At 40.2% G+C, this 27,687-nt stretch overlaps 1 protein-coding gene across 6 annotated transcripts in view; it reads left to right on the top strand.

Moving 5' to 3' along the window:
* Positions 1-27,687, top strand: part of LOC123507220 (zinc finger protein 567-like) — a 67,258-nt gene that overhangs the window by 7,998 nt on the left and 31,573 nt on the right. For all 6 annotated transcript variants that reach the window (XM_045259950.1, XM_045259978.1, XM_045259969.1 and 3 more), the window contains 3 exons: positions 12,294-12,472; positions 13,306-13,499; positions 14,867-14,984. In XM_045259950.1, the coding sequence (XP_045115885.1) occupies positions 12,294-12,472; positions 13,306-13,499; positions 14,867-14,984 (491 nt within the window). The remainder of the gene's footprint in view (positions 1-12,293; positions 12,473-13,305; positions 13,500-14,866; positions 14,985-27,687) is intronic.

Below are 27,687 nucleotides of genomic sequence, written 5' to 3'. Positions count from 1 at the left end.
TTAGGTGGTACGTACACCACTATGTAGTGCCTCTTTTTCCTTCATTAGTTTCTGCTCTGATCTTTAGCACTTCTGCCTTTCCCATACCTTTTTCACTTGATCCACCTTTATATCTTTTTAACCAGCAACATCACTCCTCCTCCCATCTTACCTACTCTATTTCTTTTCCAAACGTTATATTTCCTTCTCCAACCTTCATCAGGTCTTCTCCCTCTCTCAGTTTTGTTTCAGTAAGACCCACAATATCTGGGTTCTTGTCCCTCAAGTAATCGTTGAGTTCTAAAATCCCGATATCACTCCATTTATGTTGGAATACATTACATTTCGCTCATATGTAAGTTTCTTTAGTCCTTTCTTGCTGTACTTTTCTGGGTTATGAACCACTTCCTCAGTCTCATATCCAAGATTCTCCAGAAAAACTCTTTCTTCTCTTCTTCTGTCCTCTCTTCATTTTTTTCAAAGCCTCCTTTCTCAACTCATTTAACATTTCTCTTTCCTTTTCACCGAGATCTCTTCTCAACCAAATCTTCCTTGTTGTTTCCTGCTGGGCTAGCCTCCATGACTTCTCCATGTGTGTGTGTGTGTGTGTGTGTGTGTGTGTGTATTTACCTAATTGTATTTACCTAATTGTAACATACGGGAAAAGAGCTATGCTCGTGTTGTCCCGTCTCCATATCTATTAATGTCCAGCTTTTCTTAAAATCATGAATATTCCTTGCGTTGACCACTTCCACGTCTAAACTATTCCATGCTTCCACCCTTCTATGAGGAAGCTATATTTTCACATCTCTCCTATAAGTGGCCATTTTAGTTTTTCCCATGCCCTCTCGACATTCTTTCATTCCACATACACAGATCTTCCCTATCCATTTTTCCATGCCAATCATCACTCTGTATATTGCTATCAGGTCTCCCCTTTCTCTTCTGTTTTCCAGGGTTGGAAGTTGCATTCTTTTCAGTCTGTCTTCATAAGTCAAATCTCTTAAGTCAGGCACCATTTTGTTGCAGCCCTCTGTACTTTCTCTAGTTTCCTTATGTGTTTCTTTAAGTTCGGAGCCCACTGTATTGTTGCATATTCAAGCCTCGGTCTTATCATTGCAGTAATTATTTTCTTCATCATTTCTTCATCTAAATATCTGACGCCACTCTTATGTTCCTCAATAAGTTCAATACTTCTCCAATTATTTTGTTTATATGTCTCTCTGGCGATAGGTCATTGGTAATTGTCACCCCAAGGTCTTTTCTTCATGACTGGTTTTATGTCTTCATTTCCTATCTTGTACATACTCCTGATTCTTCTTTCACTCTTGCCAAACTCTATTTTCTTGCATTTTGTCGTGTTGAACTCCATTTGCCATGTACAGCTCCATTTCCATATTCTGTCCAAGTCTTCCTGGAGTAGTTCGCAATCTTTGTCACATCTCACTTTTCTTAACAATTTTGCATCGTCTGCAAATAGGCTCACATAACTGGACACCCCATCCACCATGTCATTTATGTAGACTGCGAACATTACTGGTGCCAACACTGATCCCTGTGGAACTCCACTCTCCACCAATCCCCATTCTGATGGTCTGTCCTTAATTATTGTTCTCATTTCTCTTCCTACCAAAAGTCTTCCATCCATTTTAGTAAACTGCCATGCACTCCTCCTACCATTTCAAGTTTCCAGATCAGTCTCTGGTGTGGTACCTTATCAAAGGCCTTTTTTAAATCCAGATATATTCCATCAGCCCAACCATCTCTTTCCTGTATTACATCTATCACCCTCGAATAGTAACATATCAGGTTTGTCGTGCATGAACGCCCTTTCTAAAACCAAATTGACACTCACAAAGTATGTCATTTTCTCCAAGAAGTCTGTCCATCTATTCTTCACCACCCTCTCACACATCTTAGCTACCACACTTGTAAGTGACACTGGTCTATAGTTCAATGGGTCTCTCTTGTTACCTGATTTATAGATTGGGACAATGTTAGCTCTTTTCAGTCTTGGGGCACTACACCTTCCCTTAATGAGGCATCAATTACTTCACAAACTTTTTCTGCCAGTTGCTCCTGCATTCTCTTAAAATCCATCCTGATACCCCATCAGGTCCCACAGCTTTTCTCACTTCTAAACTCCCCATCATGTTCTTGATCTCCTCCACAGTTACTTGAAACTCCTTCATAATCCCTTTCTGTTCCATTACCAGTGGTTTGTCAAAAGCAGTCTCCTTTGTGAATACCTTCCGAAAGCATCCATTCATAGCCTCTGCCATTTCCTGGGATCTTCACTGCATACTCCATTTACTTCTAAACTTTCAATACTTTCTCTATTTTTGATGTTGTTGTTCACATGTCTGTAAAAAGCCTTGGTTGGTCTTTACATTTATCAATTATATCCTTTTCTTGTTTCTTTCTTTCTTCTCTTCTAATCAACACATATTCATTTCTTGCTCTTTTGTAACTTTCCACTGCTTAATCCGTCTTTTCCTTCTCCACCTCTTCCATGCATCCTCTTTTCTTGTTCTAGCCTTTTCACATCTATCGTTAAACCAGTCCTGCTTTCCAACTTCTCTATGTTGTCTTATTGGTACAAATTTTTCTCACCTTCTTTGTATATTTTTATAAATTCCTTCCACTTTTCATTTGCTCCTTAGCACTCTTGAATTTCATCAATTTGTCTCTTGAAAGAATTTCTTTAGGTTTCCAAAATCTGTCTTGGCATAATTCCATCTTCCACTTTATATTCTTCATTTCTTCTAGATTTCTCTTCATCTATCACCTTGAACTCCAAAACTGCATGATCACTCTTTGCTAAAGGGCACTCCACCCTCATCTCCTCAATGACCATTGGCTCTGTACTAAAGACCAAGTCCAGTCTTGACGATGCTCCCTCTCCTCCAAACCTAGTATCTTCTTTGACCCACTGAGTTAACACATTTTCCATTGCCAGTGTCAATAGTGTATTTCCCCATGTTGTCTCTGATCCTTCCATTGACCAGTCCTCCCAACACACCTCTTTACAATTAAAATCTCCCATCATTATAGTTCGTTCACAGCCACCCAACATTTCTTCCAGACATGTTCCTGTATCACTTATCATTTCTTCATATTCCTGTACTGACCATGCATTTGTCTTAGGTGGTACGTACACCACTATGTAGTGCCTCTTTTTCCTTCATTAGTTTCTGCTCTGATCTTTAGCACTTCTGCCTTTCCCATACCTTCTTTCACTTGATCCACCTTTATATCTTTTTAACCAGCAACATCACTCCTCCTCCCATCTTACCTACTCTATTTCTTTTCCAAACATTATATTTCCTTCTCCAACCATCATCAGGTCTTCTCCCTCTCTCAGTTTTGTTTCAGTAAGACCCACAATATCTGGGTTCTTGTCCCTCAAGTAATCGTTGAGTTCTAAAATCCCGATATCACTCCATTTATGTTGGAATACATTACATTTCGCTCATATGTAAGTTTCTTTAGTCCTTTCTTGCTGTACTTTTCTGGGTTATGAACCACTTCCTCAGTCTCATATCCAAGATTCTCCAGAAAAACTCTTTCTTCTCCTCTTCTGTCCTCTCTTCATTTTTTTCAAAGCCTCCTTTCTCAACTCATTTAACATTTCTCTTTCCTTTTCACCGAGATCTCTTCTCAACCAAATCTTCCTTGTTGTTTCCTGCTGGGCTAGCCTCCATGACTTCTCCACCAATTCATCTACATCCTTTTGTGACTTAAGTCTTTTCCTCCTCTTGCACCACATTAATGATATTATTTATCACCTTTTTATGTTTTCTCTCTCTCCATTTTACTCGGTGTCTTATCCTCCTCCACCAAATATCACCACACATCTCTTTTTGTCTACAGTTTTGTGTGTGTGTGTGTGTGTGTGTGTGTGTGTGTGTGTGTGTGTGTGTGTGTGTGTGTGTGTGTGTGTGTGTGTGTGTGTGTGTGTGTGTGTGTGTGTGTGTGTATTTACCTAATTGTATTTACCTAATTGTAACATACGGAAAAGAGCTATGCTCGTGTTGTCCCGTCTCCATATCTACTAATGTCCAGCTTTTCTTAAAATCATGAATATTCCTTGCGTTGACCACTTCCACGTCTAAACTATTCCATGCTTCCACCCTTCTATGAGGAAGCTATATTTTTCACATCTCTCCTATAAGTGGCCATTTTAGTTTTTCCCATGCCCTCTCGACATTCTTTCATTCCACATACACAGATCTTCCCTATCCTTTTCCATGCCAATCATCACTCTGTATATTGCTATCAGGTCTCCCCTTTCTCTTCTGTTTTCCAGGGTCGGAAGTTGCATTCTTTTCAGTCTGTCTTCATAAGTCAAATCTCTTAAGTCAGGCACCATTTTTGTTGCAGCCCTCTGTACTTTCTCTAGTTTCCTTATGTGTTTCTTTAAGTTCGGAGCCCACTGTATTGTTGCATATTCAAGCCTTGGTCTTATCATTGCAGTAATTATTTTCTTCATCATTTCTTCATCTAAATATCTGACGCCACTCTTATGTTCCTCAATAAGTTCAATACTTCTCCAATTATTTTGTTTATATGTCTCTCTGGCGATAGGTCATTGGTAATTGTCACCCCAAGGTCTTTTCTTCATGACTGGTTTTATGTCTTCATTTCCTATCTTGTACATACTCCTGATTCTTCTTTCACTCTTGCCAAACTCTATTTTCTTGCATTTTGTCGTGTTGAACTCCATTTGCCATGTACAGCTCCATTTCCATATTCTGTCCAAGTCTTCCTGGAGTAGTTCGCAATCTTTGTCACATCTCACTTTTCTTAACAATTTTGCATCGTCTGCAAATAGGCTCACATAACTGGACACCCCATCCACCATGTCATTTATGTAGACCGCAAACATTACTGGTGCCAACACTGATCCCTGTGGAACTCCACTCTCCACCAAGCCCCATTCTGATGGTCTGTCCTTAATTATTGTTCTCATTTCTCTTCCTACCAAAAGTCTTCCATCCATTTTAGTAAACTGCCATGCACTCCTCCTACCATTTCAAGTTTCCAGATCAGTCTCCGGTGTGGTACCTTATCAAAGGCCTTTTTTAAATCCAGATATATTCCATCAGCCCAACCATCTCTTTCCTGTATTACATCTATCACCCTCGAATAGTAACATATCAGGTTTGTCGTGCATGAACGCCCTTTTCTAAAACCAAATTGACACTCACAAAGTATGTCATTTTCTCCAAGAAGTCTGTCCATCTATTCTTCACCACCCTCTCACACATCTTAGCTACCACACTTGTAAGTGACACTGGTCTATAGTTCAATGGGTCTCTCTTGTTACCTGATTTATAGATTGGGACAATGTTAGCTCTTTTCCAGTCTTGGGGCACTACACCTTCCCTTAATGAGGCATCAATTACTTCACAAACTTTTTCTGCCAGTTGCTCCTGCATTCTCTTAAAATCCATCCTGATACCCCATCAGGTCCCACAGCTTTTCTCACTTCTAAACTCCCCATCATATTCTTGATCTCCTCCACAGTTACTTGAAACTCCTTCATAATCCCTTTCTGTTCCATTACCAGTGGTTTGTCAAAAGCAGTCTCCTTTGTGAATACCTTCCGAAAGCATCCATTCATAGCCTCTGCCATTTCCTGGGATCTTCACTGCATACTCCATTTACTTCTAAACTTTCAATACTTTCTCTATTTTTGATGTTGTTGTTCACATGTCTGTAAAAAGCCTTGGTTGGTCTTTACATTTATCAATTATATCCTTTTCTTGTTTCTTTCTTTCTTCTCTTCTAATCAACACATATTCATTTCTTGCTCTTTTGTAACTTTCCACTGCTTAATCCGTCTTTTCCTTCTCCACCTCTTCCATGCATCCTCTTTTCTTGTTCTAGCCTTTTCACATCTATCGTTAAACCAGTCCTGCTTTCCAACTTCTCTATGTTGTCTTATTGGTACAAATTTTTCTCACCTTCTTTGTATATTTTTATAAATTCCTTCCACTTTTCATTTGCTCCTTAGCACTCTTGAATTTCATCCAATTTGTCTCTTGAAAGAATTTCTTTAGGTTTCCAAAATCTGTCTTGGCATAATTCCATCTTCCCACTTTATATTCTTCATTTCTTCTAGATTTCTCTTCATCTATCACCTTGAACTCCAAAACTGCATGATCACTCTTTGCTAAAGGGCACTCCACCCTCATCTCCTCAATGACCATTGGCTCTGTACTAAAGACCAAGTCCAGTCTTGACGATGCTCCCTCTCCTCCAAACCTAGTATCTTCTTTGACCCACTGAGTTAACACATTTTCCATTGCCAGTGTCAATAGTGTATTTCCCCATGTTGTCTCTGATCCTTCCATTGACCAGTCCTCCCAACACACCTCTTTACAATTAAAATCTCCCATCATTATAGTTCGTTCACAGCCACCCAACATTTCTTCCAGACATGTTCCTGTATCTCTTATCATTTCTTCATATTCCTGTACTGACCATGCATTTGTCTTAGGTGGTACGTACACCACTATGTAGTGCCTCTTTTTCCTTCATTAGTTTCTGCTCTGATCTTTAGCACTTCTGCCTTTCCCATACCTTCTTTCACTTGATCCACCTTTATATCTTTTTAACCAGCAACATCACTCCTCCTCCCATCTTACCTACTCTATTTCTTTTCCAAACATTATATTTCCTTCTCCAACCATCATCAGGTCTTCTCCCTCTCTCAGTTTTGTTTCAGTAAGACCCACAATATCTGGGTTCTTGTCCCTCAAGTAATCGTTGAGTTCTAAAATCCCGATATCACTCCATTTATGTTGGAATACATTACATTCCGCTCATACGTAAGTTTCTTTAGTCCTTTCTTACTGTACTTTTCTGGGTTATGAACCACTTCCTCAGTCTCATATCCAAGATTCTCCAGAAAAACTCTTTCTTCTCCTCTTCTGTCCTCTCTTCATTTTTTTCAAAGCCTCCTTTCTCAACTCATTTAACATTTCTCTTTCCTTTTCACCGAGATCTCTTCTCAACCAAATCTTCCTTGTTGTTTCCTGCTGGGCTAGCCTCCATGACTTCTCCACCAATTCATCTACATCCTTTTGTGACTTAAGTTTGATTCTTATTGGCCTCATACCTTCTCCTGTGAACTTTCCAATTCTATGGAAGTCCTCTATTTCTTGTACTAGGTCTTTTCCCTCCTCCTGCACCACATTAATGATATTATTTATCACCTTTTTTATGTTTTTCTCTCTCCATTTTACTTGGTGTCTTATCCTCCTCCACACCAAATATCACCACACATCTCTTTTTGTCTACAGTTTCCCTCACCAATGTCTCATTTGACTTAATAACCTTCACAACTTTCTCAGCAATCTTCTCTTCTATGATCTGTTGATCTATAATTTCAGCAAGGCCCAAAGTTTTCTCCCAGACTCTTTGATTTCCTTTTCCAGACTTGCAACTTTGTAATTTACCTCCTTTCTTTCCACTTCCTGACTTTTTTTCCATTCAGCCTGCTTCTCCATCACTTTTCCTAAAGATTCTCCACATTTGTCGCAATTCACTTTAATTAACTTAACTTCCTCTTTCAGTATTGCATTTTCTTCTTCATTTCAGCGCACTCTTTCATTACATTGTCATAACTCGTTTCCAGGCCCCATACTTTTCAAACAGTTTTCAATTTTACCTTCCAACTCCAGAATTTTCTTCACATAAACGCTCTTCTCCATTATTCCTTGAAATCCTGTGAAGTCTGATTCATCTTTCGAGTTCACGGCCGCCATGTTGCGCAGATGTAAACAAACTTCAGCTGATGGCTCAAACGCAGGCTACAGTTTATATTCACCTTCCCTGGACATTATTTTGCTAATCAACAGTTAACATGACTATATGGAGACGGGACAAACATTACAAGCTCCTTTCCCACCTTAGTTACTCTTAGGCAATGGCAACTGTAGAATTAGAGATGATTGCTCTGGAGCTCAGTGACCACATCCGCCATCGACGGTGTCCCGTGTGTGTGTGTGTGTGTGTGTGTGTGTGTGTGTGTGTGTGTGTGTGTGTGTGTGTGTGTGTGTGTGTGTGTGTGTGTGTGTGTGTGTTTCACAATGTTACAAGCGGGACCCGCATGTAACTTATCTTCGAGAGGATGGGAGGAGGAGAGATGGGGAGGAGGAAAGGGAGATAAGGAATGGAGAGAGGAGAGAGAGAGAGAGAGAGAGAGAGAGAGAGAGAGAGAGAGAGAGAGAGAGAGAGAGAGAGAGAGAGAGAGAGAGAGAGAGAGATGGGAACAGTCTATGCCATTGGGTAATTTTAGACACAAGGCGGGACATGTAGCTTATCTTTAGTGATTGGTGAAGACAAGGATGGCGGGAGGAGCACTAGGATTTCAAAGACAGCATACGGCATGTGTAATTGGTATCCAACACACTATACGGGACAACTGAACTGAAGAAAGCTCAGAAAAAAAATATGACGTCTATGTAGGCGTCACCGTATTTGCTACTGGGGCTTCATGACGTCCACATAGGCGTCACCATATTGAAGGGGTTAAGGGTTACTACCAGATTCCCCTCTCGGACGAGGCCTGAATAATATCCGCCTTCCTCACCCCCTTCGGACTATACCAATACACAGTGATGCCCTTTGGCTTGTCTAATGCTCCTGCCACCTTCCAGAGGGCTATAAATTACATCACCCAGGACTTGGAGGGAACATCTGCCTATCTGGATGATCTGGTGGTGACTTCGGACGACTGGGTGACACATCTGAACCATTTCCAGAGGCAGATGGGTCGGTTGCAGGAAGCCAGTCTCACGATCAACCTGGCCAAGTCCACCTTCGGAAAGTCTACGGTGGTCTATCTGGGACATGTGGTGGGGAACGGCAAGGTTCACCCCAAGAGAGCAAACGTGGAGGCCATCCTTGGCTTCTCTGTCCCTAGCACCAGGAAAGCTCTCATGAGGTTCTTGGGGATGGCTGTCTGGTTTCTACAGACGATTCTGTAGGAACTTCTCCACCCTGGCTGTCCCTCTGACGTACCTTATCAGCACTTCGGTTCTCTTCCACTGGACCCCGACCTGTGACCAAGCCTTCCAACATCTCAAGGCGTTCCTCTCCTCGGAGCCAGTGGTCTGGACGCCAGATCGCTCCCGGCCCTTCCATCTACAAGTGGACGCGAGTGGAGTTGGAGTGGGTGCTGTTCTCCTACAAACGGACCTCACAAGCGGCATCCTCCATCCCATCGCCTATCACTCCGCCAAGCTGAAGAAACACCAACTCAACTACTCCACCATCGAGAAGGAGGCTCTGGCATTCATCCTGGCGCTCCAACGTTTTGAGTGCTACCTTCATCCTGGTCCTCAAACTACGAAGGTCTTCACCGATCACAACCCTCTGGCCTTCCTTCACGCCATGAAGAACCGAAACCAACGCATTCTTAGGTGGGCCTTGTTAACTCAACCCTTCAACTTGGAAGTCCACCATATCAAGGGGGTGGACAACATCATCACCGACGCCTTATCAAGATCTCCCCGTCTCACCTCCTTCATGAGGCCATTACGGAGGTGTTAGGGGGGAGGAAATGTTACGACCTGCCCGTAACATACTCCACTACCATCACCTCCTCCGCTTGCTACCTCGTTCGCCACCTCTCAACCTCCCATTCCACGTCACTGTCTCATGAACCTTCCATGTCACCGTCTTATGAAGCCCTGCTACTGTCCCGAAGTTGGGTTCACGCGGTCCCATTCGACTCAAGCGGAAGTGTTTAGCGAGCTCCCTGATTTCTGGAATTCAGTCGAGGTCAAGGCCTCAGCCAGTGAACACTACGCCTCTTGGATTACCGTGGGATCCACCTCACCCAGCACTTCACCACTGCGACACCTCATAAGTATCACTTCCCCTCGTCTAGTTTTTTCCACATTGCCTCCTTATAGGATTAGTATTATTGTTAGGTATTGTTAAGTTAGGTTCTCTATTGTTATATTTATTTATGTGTTATATCTATATGTGTATGTCAGTTTCATGTGTTTCGTGTTATATCTATGTGTATGTCAGTTTCATGTTGTATCTATATGTGTATATCGGTTTCATTGTTATTGGGTTATTAAATAGCTTCTTAAGTGCCCCCTTTGCATTTCCTCACCAGTTGAACGTGCAGTGTTTTTTTTTTTTATTGTTATTGTTCACCGGCTCCCCGATGCCAATCTTACCCGTTTAGCCGGTGAACGTAACATGGTGCAGGCGGTTTTATTTATAGTGGTACCCATATTAGGGCCCATATCACCACCCAAGTGTATCTTTGGTGTAGCCACCTAGAAACTGGTTATCATGGTGACATGTAGGTGACTTAAAACCACTCCACAAATGGCATAGTTTCATAGTGGTATGTGGCAGGATTCAAACCTATGTGTGGATATCTGCCCGATCCCATGTTCACCACCTTATCCACTTTGCCACCGCCTTTCTAATGATCATATATATATATATATATATATATATATATATATATATATATATATATATATATATATATATATATATATATATATATATATATATATATATATATATATATATATATATATATATATATATATATATATTATTATTATTATTATTGCAGTTTCAGCAAATACACCACACGTAACTATACACATTATCACGGTCTACATCACACTTCTTTGAGCATTTCGAACCCCATTTTATCCTATCGGAAATTAGTAATAACTTCAGCACAAGCCTTCAAATGTGCGGTGTTCAGCGAGTTTTCTCCTAAGTCTAACAAGCTGCGGCGAGCCACGGAGCTCCATCACAATCGGAAATGAGCAGTACACTGACTTGCATTTGTTTCTATCTGGGGTTTGTGGGTAACTGGTGAATAAGATTCTTATTGTGTCTATAGTTGTTTTGTCCAATGACTTGCCACCACCTCTTAACACCATGAGCTGCGCCAATGGGAATTTGCTATATGTATTCGTAGGCGGGGCACAGCTGGGCAGACAAGTGCACAGACATCTGTGTGCTCAGTTCAGCCATGGCCACCAGTGACACTAGTTGTAAAGTTTACGAATTTGGTTACTGGGAAATCATCGCTCATGCGATGCAAGTCAGTGTACAATGAAGAAGAGGACCAGCCAGGACCTTCATCCTTTTGTTAAGGTATTGTGAGGAGGGGTATTGGTAGAGGTAGGGCATATTGTGTGAAGCTATAAGAGAACTGGTGTGGGGGGAGGGAAGTTACCCCAAAGCAAGGATACGGTAGGTTAGGTTTATGTTAAGGTTAGGTTAGTGTTGCAGGCTAGGTTAGGTTACGTTAGGTTAGGTTTATGTTAGGGTTAGGCTAGTTTTGTGTGCCCCCCTGGCTAGGTTAGGTTACGTTACGTTAGGCTTTTGTACTCATGAATTTTGTGATTTTCCTCCTTTTTTTCTCTCTAAAAATGGGTATTTTTTCCTTAGATTTTTTGGACCCCCTAATTGCCTCATTTTTGCTTTCCCCACCCAAAAACCTCACTTTCCCAGGAGGTCCCCCAGCTTGTTAGACTAAGGGAAAAAAGAAATTTAAGATGGCGTGTTTTGGCTCAAACTGCAAATTTACCATATATATATATATATATATATATATATATATATATATATATATATATATATATATATATATATATATATATATATATATATATATATTTTGTGTTGTTAAAGTCTATAGCAACTTGAGCATTACTCATTTTTGAAAGGAGCTTTTATATTTTTCGAACAAGGGTGCGTTTGTCTTGATGTCGTTAACTTTTTCGAGGATTTCAGTGTTTTGCTCCATGTGCTAACACTGAAATCCTTGAAAAAGTTAACAACATCAAGAAACTCAAGATGACGAAAGCTACACTGATATATTTAGAGAAATCTACTATCAACATCCAACAGCTTCTCTGCCCTCCAAGTGGCCACCCCTTAGCCCCAGCCAAGCTGCAAGCTGATTGGCTCTCACAGCCCCACACACCTACCACGTCTGCCACAAGCAGTCATAAGATGCTCTACCTGCCCAATCTCCTCACTCTTCTGAAGATGGTCCAGACAGGACCTAAAGACGTCTCAGGAGCACCATGGATTATGGCACACTTCTCAAGGATCTACATACAGACAAATGCACCCTTGTGCGAAAAATACAAAAGCTCATCTCATAAAGAATGGTGTTCAAGTTGCTATAAACATCAACAACGCATGCATACTCAATGGTCTCCTCCAGCCACCCACCACCCCACCCCCCCAAAAAAAAAATGTATATATGCTTTAAACAGTACAATATGATGGTAATTCTCTTACAGGTCTGACTTGTGTATGGAGGAATATGAAACCAGATGCAGCAAGAAGTTTGAGTTGGACAACACCATCTATGAGAAGCTAATCTCTGTCTTACAAAGCGGATATTTTATCAACGGTGAGACAAAACCAGAGAGAAGATTCATCCGTAGAAAAGCATCAAACTTCCAGTGGGATGCATCACGTGAGTCTTGTACATTGTTCTCCTGTTTCATTTTTCGCGTGTAGGTCTCTCTGTTGCCTCACTTTGCAGCCACCTTGACTCTGACACCAGCCATACAGAACAAGGTTTTGTGGTCACGTGTTGTCAGAACTCTTAACAGCTTTTCACTCAACACCCATACAGTAAAACAGACCTTATGCAGGCCTTATACACCCTTGCTCTACTTTTCAGGGGAACAGACATACTTGTCATTTTTTTCCCTCTTTGGCCGCTCTTATCTTTGCTGCTGTTTCCTCTCCCACCTCCAGATAGCAAATTTGTTCCGCCTCTTCCAGTTCCCCGCCATCCACGGACAGATTTCCTTTCTTTTTTTCCTTGCTGTTGTTGTTCTTTACTTGTACAAGTTGAGCATGTAACGTTCTGTACTCCCCTCCAGTTCCCCAATCCTGAACATCTGTGATGACATCACTGACTATGTACCCTCTACACACTGTATAGAGTTCACACTAACTCCCATACCACAGCTACTTCATGACCGTCTCACATGCTCTGCCCTTCCATTGTTAAAAAAGAACAATCAATCAAGACACCGTTAATCAAACAGTATCTGAAGAATATTTGAAATAAATGGAATCTGCCCCACCACACTGAAATCCCCTTCCCATAACTAAGTATACACAGACTCATTTACTGACATGATCCAATAGGCATTGATCAATATCTCTTCCTATTGTTTTATAAAATGGAGTGACAGATAGCCAGAGTCATTACCTGATTAAGCTCTGCTCCAACTCTGCTTATAAATGTTAGTTGTGGTTAGGTTTTGTCATTTTTTGGTGTCTTTCTACTTGCAGGCAAGATTCTGTACTACATTGGATCGGATGACGGCAAAAGGCGGCAAGTGGTGCGTACCAGGGAAGCTCTTGCTGATGTCCTACAGTTTCACCACAGTAGTGCCACTTCAAGACATAATGGTGTGAAGACAACGTACAGCAGAGTTGCAAAACTGTATTACTGGAGGAGTATGATAGAAGATGTCAAGCACTACGTAAGTATTGTACTACATGAAACTTTCAGATGGTTTCTGTCAGCACACACAGGATATCACTATTTGTAAGACAGAAATATGCACTCTTTTGTGGTCAGGACAATAAACTGCTTATGTAGTTGAGGAGATATGCATTTTTCCAATAGTGTGGAACAAACTCTTATCCATCATTGGCCCTTGGTCCACTCTGACCTGGAGTTATAGTACTTGTAATGGCTCTTGCTGCCTTGTAGGAAATGGCTCTTTAGGCTAAGGCTATAAGGAACACTGACATATAAAACCACCTGCTGCTTTGGAACTTAACTCTATTCAGATAAAGGTTAGGAGAGGTGGTCCTGTGGTGCAGTGGTTAGCACGCTCATCTCACATCTGAGAGATCATGGGTTTGATCCGTGGTTGGGCCAGAAATTTCTTGAGCAATTCTACCTTAAACCCTGTGGCTCTGTCCACCCAACAGTGATTGGTACCAGGTGTAATTCTGGGATTTGTGACCCATTTCCTAGGTAGGTAAACTGTGGTAACCTGGATTCCACAGTGGACACTGCTTCCCAGAGTGGTGGACTCTATCCACCTCAGGCTCAAAGGCTGACATGTCAGGAGATGAGTGGGTGCAGCCAAGTACTGCATAGTGCATGCCCCAACTTCACTCTTACCTCTTAGGGGAAGGAACACTTTAATAAAACCACCTGCTGTCTTGGAAGTTAATTCAAAGGTTAGAAGACTGAACATTGATAAAAAAGCACCTGCTGTCTTGCAAGTTATATCTCTTAGACGTGGATTAACTCAACATCTCTAACAGTGGTTGTCATCAGCAAGTGTGTGTGGCCATGAAAAATAAACAAAAACAAAGACATCAACCCCAGATTGGATCTGGTCAGTTGAACAATGGCCTTGCCGTGTGTGTTTTTCTGTTCAATTTCCAATTTGTGTTTTTGCTTTTTTTTTCTGAAGTAAGTTAGGTACTATTTCCAAGCTTGTTTTTCCAAAAGAAAATGTGGAATAGCCCCGCCAAGGCACCACCGAGGGTTTGTGAAGCTGATATATGTTGATATACGAGTATGTTGATAAATTCTCCTTTTCAATACCCTTCGTCCAGTAGAAGAGATGAAAGCTATTTCATATAAAATTTGAAGAGTTGCACCATCATTTGGTGGTAATTTTGTTATGATCCGCCTCATAGTTCTGGAGATACAAACGTTTGTATGGCATTACAGTTACGGCAAAGTTAAACAACTTTTTCCATATGAAAACTTTGCTTCACTCATAATTAATTAACAAAGGCAACAATTTTATTAACCTCTTAATATTTGATAATTTTTTCTGTCATTAGTGTTAGTGATTCTTGTTAAGTAGTTATAAATCTTCAGGTTGAGAGCTGCAGTGAATGCCGGCATTTGAGTTCGGTAAAAACACAAGCCCCCACTCCCACCATGCAGCCCATAAAGGTGAACAAAGTCTCAGAGCCGGGAGAACCTGACATGATCGGTAAGAATGAGCTTTGTTCAACTTTTACTTATTTTTTGTTTGGTATTTAAACTGGCAGTCCTTAACTTGTATTTCCTGTAATTAAATTTAAAAAGATCAGTCAATCTTTTGAAGGTGTTTCAGTGAATTTGAGTTCCTGTTAATAGCCACAGACTTATAAAGACAAGGAGCCTTAATGTGCTAAGGTAGGGACTGCCTATACTGCTTGATGATTCAGTTTTACTTGATATGACCTTTGCATTGAGGTGCTTGAGAAAAAGTGTTTGTGTTATGGTGCTTGGGCAAATGTGTTTCCATACAATGACGATCAGGGAAGTGTGTTTGCATTGTGGTGCTTGAGCTAATGAGTCTGCATTGCAGTGCTTGGGAAAATGTGTTTGTAATTTTGTGCTTCGGGAAATGAGTTTGCATTGCATGATTAAATTTGGTGTTTGACGTGAAGCTTGTACTCATTTGTTGATGAAAAACTTTTGAGAGAGTTTTTTTTTACATACCATACACAGTTGAAAGAGAGAGAGAGAGAGAGAGAGAGAGAGAGAGAGAGAGAGAGAGAGAGAGAGAGAGAGAGAGAGAGAGAGAGAAACGGACATCACCCTTCCAAGGTAACATATCCAAGCTCTCTGCTTATCACACACACCATGGGCAGTTTGAGGCTCATATTGATAAGATGTTTGGAGAAACGTATTATTTGATAAAAAATATTGGATTAGCCTTCCATTATATGGATAAAGATATGATGAAGAAATTAATTAGTATGGTAATTAGACCAAGATTGGAATATGCTGGAGTGGTTTGGTCTCCTTATAAAAAGAAGCATATAAGGAAGTTGGAGAGATTGCAGAGAATGGCAACAAAAATGGTTCCGGAATTGGCAGAAATGACCTATGAGGAGAGATTAAAAGAAATGAATTTGCCTACCTTGGAACAAAGAAGAGAAAGAGGAGATTTAATACAGGTTTATAAACTGTTGAATGGACTGGATGAAGTGGATAATGAGCAAATGATGTTGAGAGAGGAAAACTTAAGTAGAACTACAAGATCGCATAGTAAAAAGATAGCCAAGGGAATATGCTTGAAGGATGTGAAAAAATATAGTTTCCCACAAAGATGTGTGGAGGTGTGGAATGGTTTGAGTGAGGAGGTGGTGTCAGCAAGGAGTGTGCATAGTTTTAAAGGAAAGTTGGATGTGTGTAGATATGGAGACGGGGCCACACAAGTATGATACCCAGGCCCTGTAAAATTACAACTAGGTGAATACAACTAGGTGAATACACTCCGTGGAGAGCGGACGTGCCTCCTGCGCAAGAGCGGCATCTAACTAACACTCCACACACTAAGCAATGTGCTTGAGTGAGAATAGTTATTGGTATTGAGGGGCGACCAGAGCGAGTGAACGAGTGTACAGAGTGAACGTAGCCTGGTGGCGTGTACATGGGAGTGATCGGAGGTGGGAGAACCTCCGCACTCCAAACTACAGAGCGGGAACCCACAAAGGCCAGCCATAGCAGCCGCCAACGCATCCAACCACACACGTAACTACCAGGCCTGGCCCCCAGTGACCACACACCCACATGTTCCAAGGAAGAGTAAGAAAAAAATGGATAGACCGGTAAGGAATAAATTACCAAATTCAAAATATGTTGATGAGGCCCAGGGAGCAAAGCCGAAAGTGGCCAGTCAAAGCATGAGTCCAGCTTCAACAGGGGCAACATTGCAAGGTAGATTGGTGATGTTGGAGAAGAGATTTGAGGAGTTAGTGAAGGAATTAAAAGTTCAGAGGAGTGAGGAGGAGCAGGATAGAGAATTCGCAAGGCTTTGAAGGAAAGAGTTAAGAGACTGGAGGAAAATGAAAACGATTGGTGGATGAGAATGCACTTGAAAGTGGAGGTTGAAAAATACAAGAGACGGTTGGAGGAGAAAATGGATAGAGTAGTAAAGGAGAAAGATGACTTTAAGGAAATGATTAGTGAGCAGAATGAAAGGCTTGAAAGGGAATGGGAACTGAAGAAAACACAATGGACTGAGTCGAGGGAAGCAGAGATGGTTGGATTACAAGAAATAATTAAAGATCAGTTGAAGGAAGACAAAAAAGAAAGGTCCAAGGAACTGGTTAATGTAATGAAGAATAAGGAAACATTGATAAGGAAATAGCAGAAAAGAAGAAGAGTGTGTTAATATTTGGGATGAAAGAACAAAATATAACATATAAGCCTAAGAGAATTAAGGAAGAATTGAAAACGGTAAGAGATCTGTTAAAAATCTAAATGATGATGAAAAAAAAGACCTACAAGAAGAAGTGGAAGAGATCCATAGACTGGGTCCGTATAAGGAGGGAGTGAGCATACCGATTAAAGTAGTACTGAAGTCACAACAATCTGGAGGATGTCTATATAGAACATCAAAGTTAAGAGAGATAGAAGGTTGTAAAGAGGTGTTTGTGAGAAAGAATAGAAATGAGGAAGAGAGAAGATATAAGGAATTGGTGGAAGAGGCGAGAAGGAAAAATGATGAGCGGTCTGAGGAGGAAAGAGAAAAGTTTTTTTGGAGAGTTATAGGAGAGAGAGTCAGAAAGTGGTATGTGGAAAGAAGGAATACGGAGGAACCCCTAGAGGGAGCAGTGGGTGGACCGTAATGTATACTAATATAGATGGGATACTGTCAAGTAGATTGGAATTGCAAGACTATATGATAGTGGAGAAGCCTGATATAGTGTGTTTGACTGAGACAAAATTGCATGAAAAAACAAAGATAAATTTGGATAATAAATATAATATATGGAGAAAGGATAGGGAGAGTAAAGGTGGAGGAGGAGTTATGATTATGACGAAGAAATAAATAAATGTGGATAAGGTTTGGTATGGGAAGAACAACAGAAGTGATAAGCATAAGGATAAAAAGTGATGGAAAAGAATTAATAATCATGGTGACCTATGTACCTCCTAAAACAAATTCTTGGACATTAAGGGAATACGACAATATGATCAAGGATACTTTACAGAGTTTGGAAAGTGTATTATCTGGAAAAAGAAAGGTGATACTAGTAGGAGATTTTAATTGTAAGGAGGTGGATTGGGAAAATCTAGTAAGTGGTGTTGGAGAGGAAGCATGGGAGAGAGATTTCTTAATCTAATGATGGAAAATATGATGGAACAGAGGGTGAAGGAAAATACTAGATATAGAGGAGATGATGAACCGGCTAGACTGGATTTGGTGTTAACAAGAGAAGTGTACCTATGTGGAGATATACAATACAAGTGTCCTTTGGGAAAGAGTGATCATGTGGTTATGGAAATGCAGATAGCAACAACACAGCGAAGGAAGGATGAGACATACAGGAGTGGTAGATTGAATTATAGAAAGATGGACACAGAAAGTTTGAAAAATTATTTCAGAAAATTAGATTGGGAGGAGATGTTACAAATCAGAGAAGTGCAAAAGAAATATGAGATTTTTATGAAATATTATAAAGAAGGAGTTATGAAATTTGTACCAAAGTATAAACCGAGAGAGGAAGGAAGAAAGGATTGGTTTAATGCAACTTGTGTTAAGGCTAAGGAAAAGAGAGATGTGGCTTGGAAAAGATGGAAAAGAGCAGGAATATACTAAATAAGGAGAATTATAGAGTGGCGAGAAATGAGTATGTGAGGGTAAGGAGGAGGAAGAAAGAAAATTTGAAAAAGATATTGTAGACAAGAGTAAGGAACATCCAAAATTGTTTTACAGGTTCATAGATGGTAAACTTAAAAAGAGAGAGTCCATTGAAAGATTAAAAGGAGAGCAAGGGATAGTAGATGACCCTAAGAATATAGCGGAATTGCTAAATAATAGGTTTCAGCAAGTATTTACTGAAGAAACAATGTTTGTAAAGCCACAGAATGTACAAGGAAATGTGCACATGGAAAAAAAGATATGATGAAGAAATTAATTAGTATGGTAATTAGACCAAGATTGGAATATGCTAGAGTGGTTTGGTCCCCTTATAAAAAGAAGCATATAAGGAAGTTGGAGAGATTGCAGAGAATGGCAACAAAAATGGTTCCGGAATTGGCAGAAATGACCTATGAGGAGAGGTTAAAAGAAATGAATTTGCCTACCTTGGAACAAAGAAGAGAAAGAGGAGATTTAATACAGGTTTATAAACTGTTGAATGGACTGGATGAAGTGGATAATGAGCAAATGATGTTGAGAGAGGAAAACTTAAGTAGAACTTCAAGATCGCATAGTAAAAGATAGCCAAGGAATATGCTTGAAGGATGTGAAAAATATAGTTTCCCACAAAGATGTGTGGAGGTGTGGAATGGTTTGAGTGAGGAGGTGGTGTCAGCAAGGAGTGTGCATAGTTTTAAAGGAAAGTTGGATGTGTGTAGATATGGAGACGGGGCCACACGAGTATGATACCCAGGCCCTGTAAAATTACAACTAGGTGAATACAACTAGGTGAATACAGAGAGAGAGAGGAAGAGAGAGAGAGAGAGAGAGAGAGAGAGAGAGAGAGAGAGAGAGAGAGAGAGAGAGAGAGAGAGAGAGAGAGAGAGAGAATCTTTCAAGGCAACATATCCAAGCTCTCTGCTCATTACACACACACACACACACACACATCAGACTTCACAGGATTTCAAGGAATAATGGAGAAGAGCGCTTATGTGAAGAAAATTCTGGAGTTGGAAGGTAAAATTGAAAAACTGTTTGAAAAGTATGGGGGCCTGGAAACGAGTTATGACAATGTATTGAAAGAGTGTGCCGATATGAAGAAGGAAAATGAAGCACTGAAAGAGGAAGTTAAGCTAATTAAAGTGAATTGCGAAAAATGTGGAGAATCTCTAGGAAAAGTGATGGAGAAGCAGGCTGAATGGAAAAAAGTCAGGAAGTGGAAAGAAAGGAGGTAAATTACAAAGTTGCAAGTCTGGAAAAGGAAATCAAAGAGTCTGGGAGAAAACTTTGGGCCTTGCTGAAATTATAGATCAACAGATCATAGAAGAGAAGATTGCTGAGAAAGTGGTGAAGGTTATTAAATCAAATGAGACATTGGTGAGGAAACTGTAGACAAAAAGAGATGTGTGGTGATATTTGGTGTGGAGGAGGATAAGACACCGAGTAAAATGGAGAGAGAAAAACATAAAAAGGTGATAAATAATATCATTAATGTGGTGCAGGAGGAGGAAAAGACCTAGTACAAGAAATAGAGGACTTCCATAGAATTGGAAAGTTCACAAGAGAAGGTATGAGGCCAATAAGAATCAAACTTAAGTCACAAAAGGATGTAGATGAATTGGTGGAGAAGTCATGGAGGCTAGCCCAGCAGGAAACAACAAGGAAGATTTGGTTGAGAAGAGATCTCGGTGAAAAGGAAAGAGAAATGTTAAATGAGTTGAGAAAGGAGGCTTTGAAAAAAATGAAGAGAGGACAGAAGAGGAGAAGAAAGAGTTTTCTGGAGAATCTTGGATATGAGACTGAGGAAGTGGTTCATAACCCAGAAAAGTACAGCAAGAAAGGACTAAAGAAACTTACGTATGAGCGGAATGTAATGTATTCCAACATAAATGGAGTGATATCGGGATTTTAGAACTCAACGATTACTTGAGGGACAAGAACCCAGATATTGTGGGTCTTACTGAAACAAAACTGAGAGAGGAGAAGACCTGATGATGGTTGGAGAAGGGAAATATAATGTTTGGAAAAGAAATAGAGTAGGTAAGATGGGAGGAGGAGTGATGTTGCTGGTTAAAAAAGATATAAAGGTGGATCAAGTGAAAGAAGGTATGGGAAAGGCAGAAGTGCTAAAGATCAGAGCAGAAACTAATGAAGGAAAAAAGAGGCACTACATAGTGGTGTACGTACCACCTAAGACAAATGCATGGTCAGTACAGGAATATGAAGAAATGATAAGTGATACAGGAACATGTCTGGAAGAAATGTTGGGTGGCTGTGAACGAACTATAATGATGGGAGATTTTAATTGTAAAGAGGTGTGTTGGGAGGACTGGTCAATGGAAGGATCAGAGACAACATGGGAAATACACTATTGACACTGGCAATGGAAAATGTGTTAACTCAGTGGGTCAAAGAAGATACTAGGTTTGGAGGAGAGGGAGCATCGTCAAGACTGGACTTGGTCTTTAGTACAGAGCCAATGGTCATTGAGGAGATGAGGGTGGAGTGCCCTTTAGCAAAGAGTGATCATGCAGTTTTGGAGTTCAAGGTGATAGATGAAGAGAAATCTAGAAGAAATGAAGAATATAAAGTGGGAAGATGGAATTATGCCAAGACAGATTTTGGAAACCTAAAGAAATTCTTTCAAGAGACAAATTGGATGAAATTCAAGAGTGCTAAGGAGCAAATGAAAAGTGGAAGGAATTTATAAAAATATACAAAGAAGGTGAGAAAAAATTTGTACCAATAAGACAACATAGAGAAGTTGGAAAGCAGGACTGGTTTAACGATAGATGTGAAAAGGCTAGAACAAGAAAAGAGGATGCATGGAAGAGGTGGAGAAGGAAAAGACGGATTAAGCAGTGGGAAAGTTACAAAAGAGCAAGAAATGAATATGTGTTGATTAGAAGAGAAGAAAGAAAGAAACAAGAAAAGGATATAATTGATAAATGTAAAGACCAACCAAGGCTTTTTACAGACATGTGAACAACAACATCAAAAATAGAGAAAGTATTGAAAGTTTAGAAGTAAATGGAGTATGCAGTGAAGATCCCAGGAAATGGCAGAGGCTATGAATGGATGCTTTCGGAAGGTATTCACAAAGGAGACTGCTTTTGACAAACCACTGGTAATGGAACAGAAAGGGATTATGAAGGAGTTTCAAGTAACTGTGGAGGAGATCAAGAATATGATGGGGAGTTTAGAAGTGAGAAAAGCTGTGGGACCTGATGGGGTATCAGGATGGATTTTAAGAGAATGCAGGAGCAACTGGCAGAAAAAGTTTGTGAAGTAATTGATGCCTCATTAAGGGAAGGTGTAGTGCCCCAAGACTGGAAAAGAGCTAACATTGTCCCAATCTATAAATCAGGTAACAAGAGAGACCCATTGAACTATAGACCAGTGTCACTTACAAGTGTGGTAGCTAAGATGTGTGAGAGGGTGGTGAAGAATAGATGGACAGACTTCTTGGAGAAAAATGACATACTTTGTGAGTGTCAATTTGGTTTTAGAAAAGGGCGTTCATGCACGACAAACCTGATATGTTACTATTCGAGGGTGATAGATGTAATACAGGAAAGAGATGGTTGGGCTGATGGAATATATCTGGATTTAAAAAGGCCTTTGATAAGGTACCACACGGAGACTGATCTGGAAACTTGAAATGGTAGGAGGAGTGCATGGCAGTTTACTAAAATGGATGGAAGACTTTTGGTAGGAAGAGAAATGAGAACAATAATTAAGGACAGACCATCAGAATGGGGCTTGGTGGAGAGTGGAGTTCCACAGGGATCAGTGTTGGCACCAGTAATGTTCGCGGTCTACATAAATGACATGGTGGATGGGGTGTCCAGTTATGTGAGCCTATTTGCAGACGATGCAAAATTGTTAAGAAAAGTGAGATGTGACAAAGATTGCGAACTACTCCAGGAAGACTTGGACAGAATATGGAAATGGAGCTGTACATGGCAAATGGAGTTCAACACGACAAAATGCAAGAAAATAGAGTTTGGCAAGAGTGAAAGAAGAATCAGGAGTATGTACAAGATAGGAAATGAAGACATAAAACCAGTCATGAAGAAAAAGACCTTGGGGTGACAATTACCAATGACCTATCGCCAGAGAGACATATAAACAAAATAATTGGAGAAGTATTGAACTTATTGAGGAACATAAGAGTGGCGTTCGTATATTTAGATGAAGAAATGATGAAGAAAATAATTACTGCAATGATAAGACCGAGGCTTGAATATGCAACAATACAGTGGGCTCGAACTTAAAGAAACACATAAGGAAACTAGAGAAAGTACAGAGGGCTGCAACAAAATGGTGCCTGACTTAAGAGATTTGACTTATGAAGACAGACTGAAAAGAATGCAACTTCCGACCCTGGAAAACAGAAGAGAAAGGGGAGACCTGATAGCAATATACAGAGTGATGATTGGCATGGAAAAAATGGATAGGGAAGATCTGTGTATGTGGAATGAAAGAATGTCGAGAGGGCATGGGAAAAAACTAAAAATGGCCACTTATAGGAGAGATGTGAAAAAATATAGCTTCCCCCATAGAAGGGTGGAAGCATGGAATAGTTTAGACGTGGAAGTGGTCAACGCAAGGAATATTCATGATTTTAAGAAAAAGCTGGACATTAATAGATATGGAGACGGGACAACACGAGCGTAGCTCTTTTCCCGTATGTTACAATTAGGTAAATACAATTAGGTAAATACATACAGGTTCATAAATGGTAAACTTAAAAAGAGAGAGTCCATTGAAAGATTAAAAGGAGAGCAAGGGATAGTAGATGACCCTAAGAATATAGCGGAATTGCTAAATAATAGGTTTCAGCAAGTATTTACTAAAGAAACAATGTTTGTAAAGCCACAGAATGTACGAGGAAATGTGCACATGGAGGACATTAAGATACCTAAAAAGGAGTTATATAAAATGTTGGAGGAACTTAAAGATGATAAAGCGATGGGACCAGATGAAGTTTCAGGAAAATTATTGAAGGAGTGTAGAGAAGAATTGATTGATCCATTATATGATATTATAAGGTGCTCATTAGAAACGGGAAGTACCAGTAGAGTGGAAGAGAGCTGAAGTGGTGCCCATTTATAAGGGAGGCAGTAAGGAAGAGCCTCTTAACTATAGACCTGTGTCTCTAACAAGTGTGGTCGGTAAGATTTGTGAGAGGGTGATAAAGAAATATTGGATACGGTTCCTGGAGGATCATAAGTTATTATCGGATCATCAATTTGGCTTCAGGAAAGGGAGGTCATGTGTAACAAATCTACTGAGCTTTTATTCAAGAGTGGTTGACAAAATACAGAGAGAGAGAGGATGGATGGACTGTGTATATTTGGATTTAAAGAAAGCTTTTGACAAGGTACCTCACGAGACTGTTATGGAAAGTAGAGATTTATGGAGGACTGAAAGGAAAAGTGTTAAAGTGGATGGAAAACTACTTGAGATGGAGGAGATGAGAACGGTAATAAGGGATGCAAAGTCGGACTGGTTGGTGGTGGAGAGTGGAGTCCCACAAGGCTCAGTGCTGGCACCAATACTTTTCCTGGTATATATAAATGACATGCCAGAGGAGTAAACAGTTATATTAATTTGTTTGCGGATGATGCGAAGTTGTGTAGGTGTGTGAAGAGTGAAGAAGATTGTGAAATTTTACAGGCAGACCTGGATAAGATTTGGGAGTGGAGCAAGAGGTGGCAAATGGAATTTAATCTGAGCAAAAGTCATGTGATGGAGATGGGAAAGAGTGGAAGACGGCCAAGAGGGTCATATAAGATGGGTGAAGAAGTAGTGTTGAAAAAGGTGGAAAAGGAAAAGGATTTGGGAGTGATAATACAAGACCATGGGCAGTTTGAGGCTCATATTGATAAGATGTTTGGAGAAACGTATAATTTGATAAAAATATTGGATTAGCCTTCCATTATATGGATAAAGATATGATGAAGAAATTAATTAGTATGGTAATTAGACCAAGATTGGAATATGCTGGAGTGGTTTGGTCCCCTTATAAAAAGAAGCATATAAGGAAGTTGGAGAGATTGCAGAGAATGGCAACAAAAATGGTTCCGGAATTGGCAGAAATGACCTATGAGGAGAGATTAAAAGAAATGAATTTGCCTACCTTGGAACAAAGAAGAGAAAGAGGAGATTTAATACAGGTTTATAAACTGTTGAATGGACTGGATGAAGTGGATAATGAGCAAATGATGTTGAGAGAGGAAAACTTAAGTAGAACTACAAGATCGCATAGTAAAAAGATAGCCAAGGGAATATGCTTGAAGGATGTGAAAAAATATAGTTTCCCACAAAGATGTGTGGAGGTGTGGAATGGCTTGAGTGAGGAGGTGGTGTCAGCAAGGAGTGTGCATAGTTTTAAAGGAAAGTTGGATGTGTGTAGATATGGAGACGGGGCCACACGAGTATGATACCCAGGCCCTGTAAAATTACAACTAGGTGAATACAACTAGGTGAATACAGAGAAAAAAATCTTTCAAGGCAACATATCCAAGTGCTCTGTGTTGGTGACTTGAGACATACTGACGGCTACATGTGATATTTTTCTGTGCCTGGCCTGGGAAGTGTTTTAATGATGCAGTTGTGGGTACTGAGATCCCCATGCTGGCCAGCTTGTAGAGGATCCCTTGGTGGGGAGCTGTGTCAGGCCAAGAGAGATGTGAATGGCTGCGGCCATTCACATCCGCAGACACAGTCACGGTGAGACCTTAACTGCAGCTCTTGTGCACTTGTAAAGCTCCTGAGCAATAGGGTTCAACCCTGACCACAAGTGTCCCTGAGATATGGTCCAGTAGCTAGGCTTTGGAGGGACTGTTCCCTGCAGGAGACCGCTGTGGTCTGAGGATGGCACGGTTCATTAAGTGCACATTTGGTCAGCAATCCGTTAAATATCTAGATCATGTGACGTCTGAGAAAGATTGTAAGCCGGCCCCAAAAAAACAGCGAGTGTGAAAAATATGTGAGGCATATGTGTGGGGTTAAAAATACTTAGCTCACTGACCTTGCAACCAAACTGACCTTCCTGACCTAACTCATCTAACCCCCCTGTACATACCCAACTGAACTGGACTGACCTTACTGAGTTAACTGAACTGACCAACCAAAGTAAACTGACCTTACTGACTCAACCAAACTAAACAAAACTGATCTTTCTGACCCAAACTAAACTGACGTTTCTGACTTTAGGAGCGCGGCAAATTAACTTAACACGAGTCACATTTTGCTTATGGTAAGAGTGGTAAGTTGTTGTTTGGGTGCACATGGAGGTCACTGTATAAATTTCATCAAGCTTGGGTGAATGGCGTTAGGGATACAAACCTCACATTTCTTTTGTCTTTTATTTTCTCTTAATTCATTTTTCACTTAATTGCTTTAAAGAAAATAACAGAAACTTTGCACAAGCATGCAACTTTTGCTGGAAAATGTTTTTTTCTTTTATCTTTTTTCAAAGGAAAATTTTAGATTTTTTTCTAGATTTTTAAAAATGTTCTTTTATCTCATTTTCTATTGACATTATCAAAATCTATTCCCAACAAAAATGGCATTTGAAATGATTCCAAACAAAAGTTGACCAGAGTTTATACTGATTTAGAGAAAATGTTTGAAGTGTAAAGAGATATTTGCTCCTAAAATTTTTTTTCACTTTGTCGTTGTTTTACTATTTTATTCATCTGATTGACATGAAATTTTCACACATGATTGTGTATACAATGGTGACTTCCTGGAGCTTGATAGGATGATAATACATCACCTCCCTGCTTTTCTAGATAATATTCACTCATAAGTCAGTGTCGAAAGGCACCATCAGCAAAATCATGGCGATTTGCTACATTACGACTGGTCTGGACATCTCTGAGTCTTCACTAGTGTGTTGACGTGAGACAGGAACACTGTGAAGTTATTTTGTACTTCTCTGGTTCAACTTCATACCTCTGTGTCCAAATAATATCTTGTAATAGTGTTGTTATCAAGCTTATTTCTGAGTTGTATAATGATAAGAGGCTAGTTGTGATGGTAAAGCTAGTCTTGAAACGAGTGCTTTGGCAGCTTACAACATGTGTGAAACTAGACAAGCCAGTGTGGTGGTGGCTGGGTTAGACAGCACGTTGCCGGGGCAAGGCAGGGCCTGCATGGCCCATGTGTAGTTATGATGACACGTATCTCATATGTATCTTATCACAGCTATCAGTGACAGCTGTGGTTGGTTCTCGTCTTGGCTGCTTTATTGCTTCTTATTGAAGTTTCTGGTTGTAAATCTCGTCAATTCCTGCCTGTAAGGATGCTATTACTGAAAAGTACAGTCACAAACGTGACGACCCTTTCCCCTCCACGCCTCAGCAAACACTGGCTCGCAACGAAGGAATGCATCACAGTTCCTGTCTTTGCTGATGGTAAGGACGCCAGAGTGTGAAATTTATCAAGAGAAAAAAATATTCATATAAAATCTCTTATGTTGAACCAAACATTGAGTGATACATCATTTTTTTCCTTGTGACTCAGGCAATGATGAAAGAGTGCAGGACATTTAAAAAAGGCTTCCTGGGAGAAATGACATTTAGTTTTTGCAAGTGAACATCATAGAACAATAATATTTGGTCTCAAGCACCAGGCAAGCAAGAAATTTTCAGAAGTGAAAAAAAAAAAAAAATCCCCAAAAATGCAATTTTGATGCTTGCCTTAACCAGCTTAAACTGACCTTACTGACAACACTGAACTAAGCTGATCTTACTGACAACACTGAACTAAGCTGATCTTACTGACAACACTGAACTAAGCTGATCTGACTGACAACACTGAACTAAGCTGATCTTACTGACAACACTGAACTAAGCTGATCTTACTGACAACACTGAACTAAGTTTATCTTACTGATAACACTGAACTAAGCTGATCTTACTGACAACACTGAACTAAGCTAATCTTACTGACAACACTGAACTAAGCTAATCTTACTGACAACACTAAACTAAGCTGATTTTACTGACAACACTAAACTAAGCTGATCTTACTGACA

The sequence above is a fragment of the Portunus trituberculatus genome, chromosome 2 (assembly GCF_017591435.1).
Source record: "Portunus trituberculatus isolate SZX2019 chromosome 2, ASM1759143v1, whole genome shotgun sequence".
In the NCBI taxonomy this organism is placed as follows: Eukaryota; Metazoa; Arthropoda; class Malacostraca; order Decapoda; family Portunidae; genus Portunus; species Portunus trituberculatus.
This window is presented reverse-complemented; position numbering and strand designations above follow the sequence as displayed.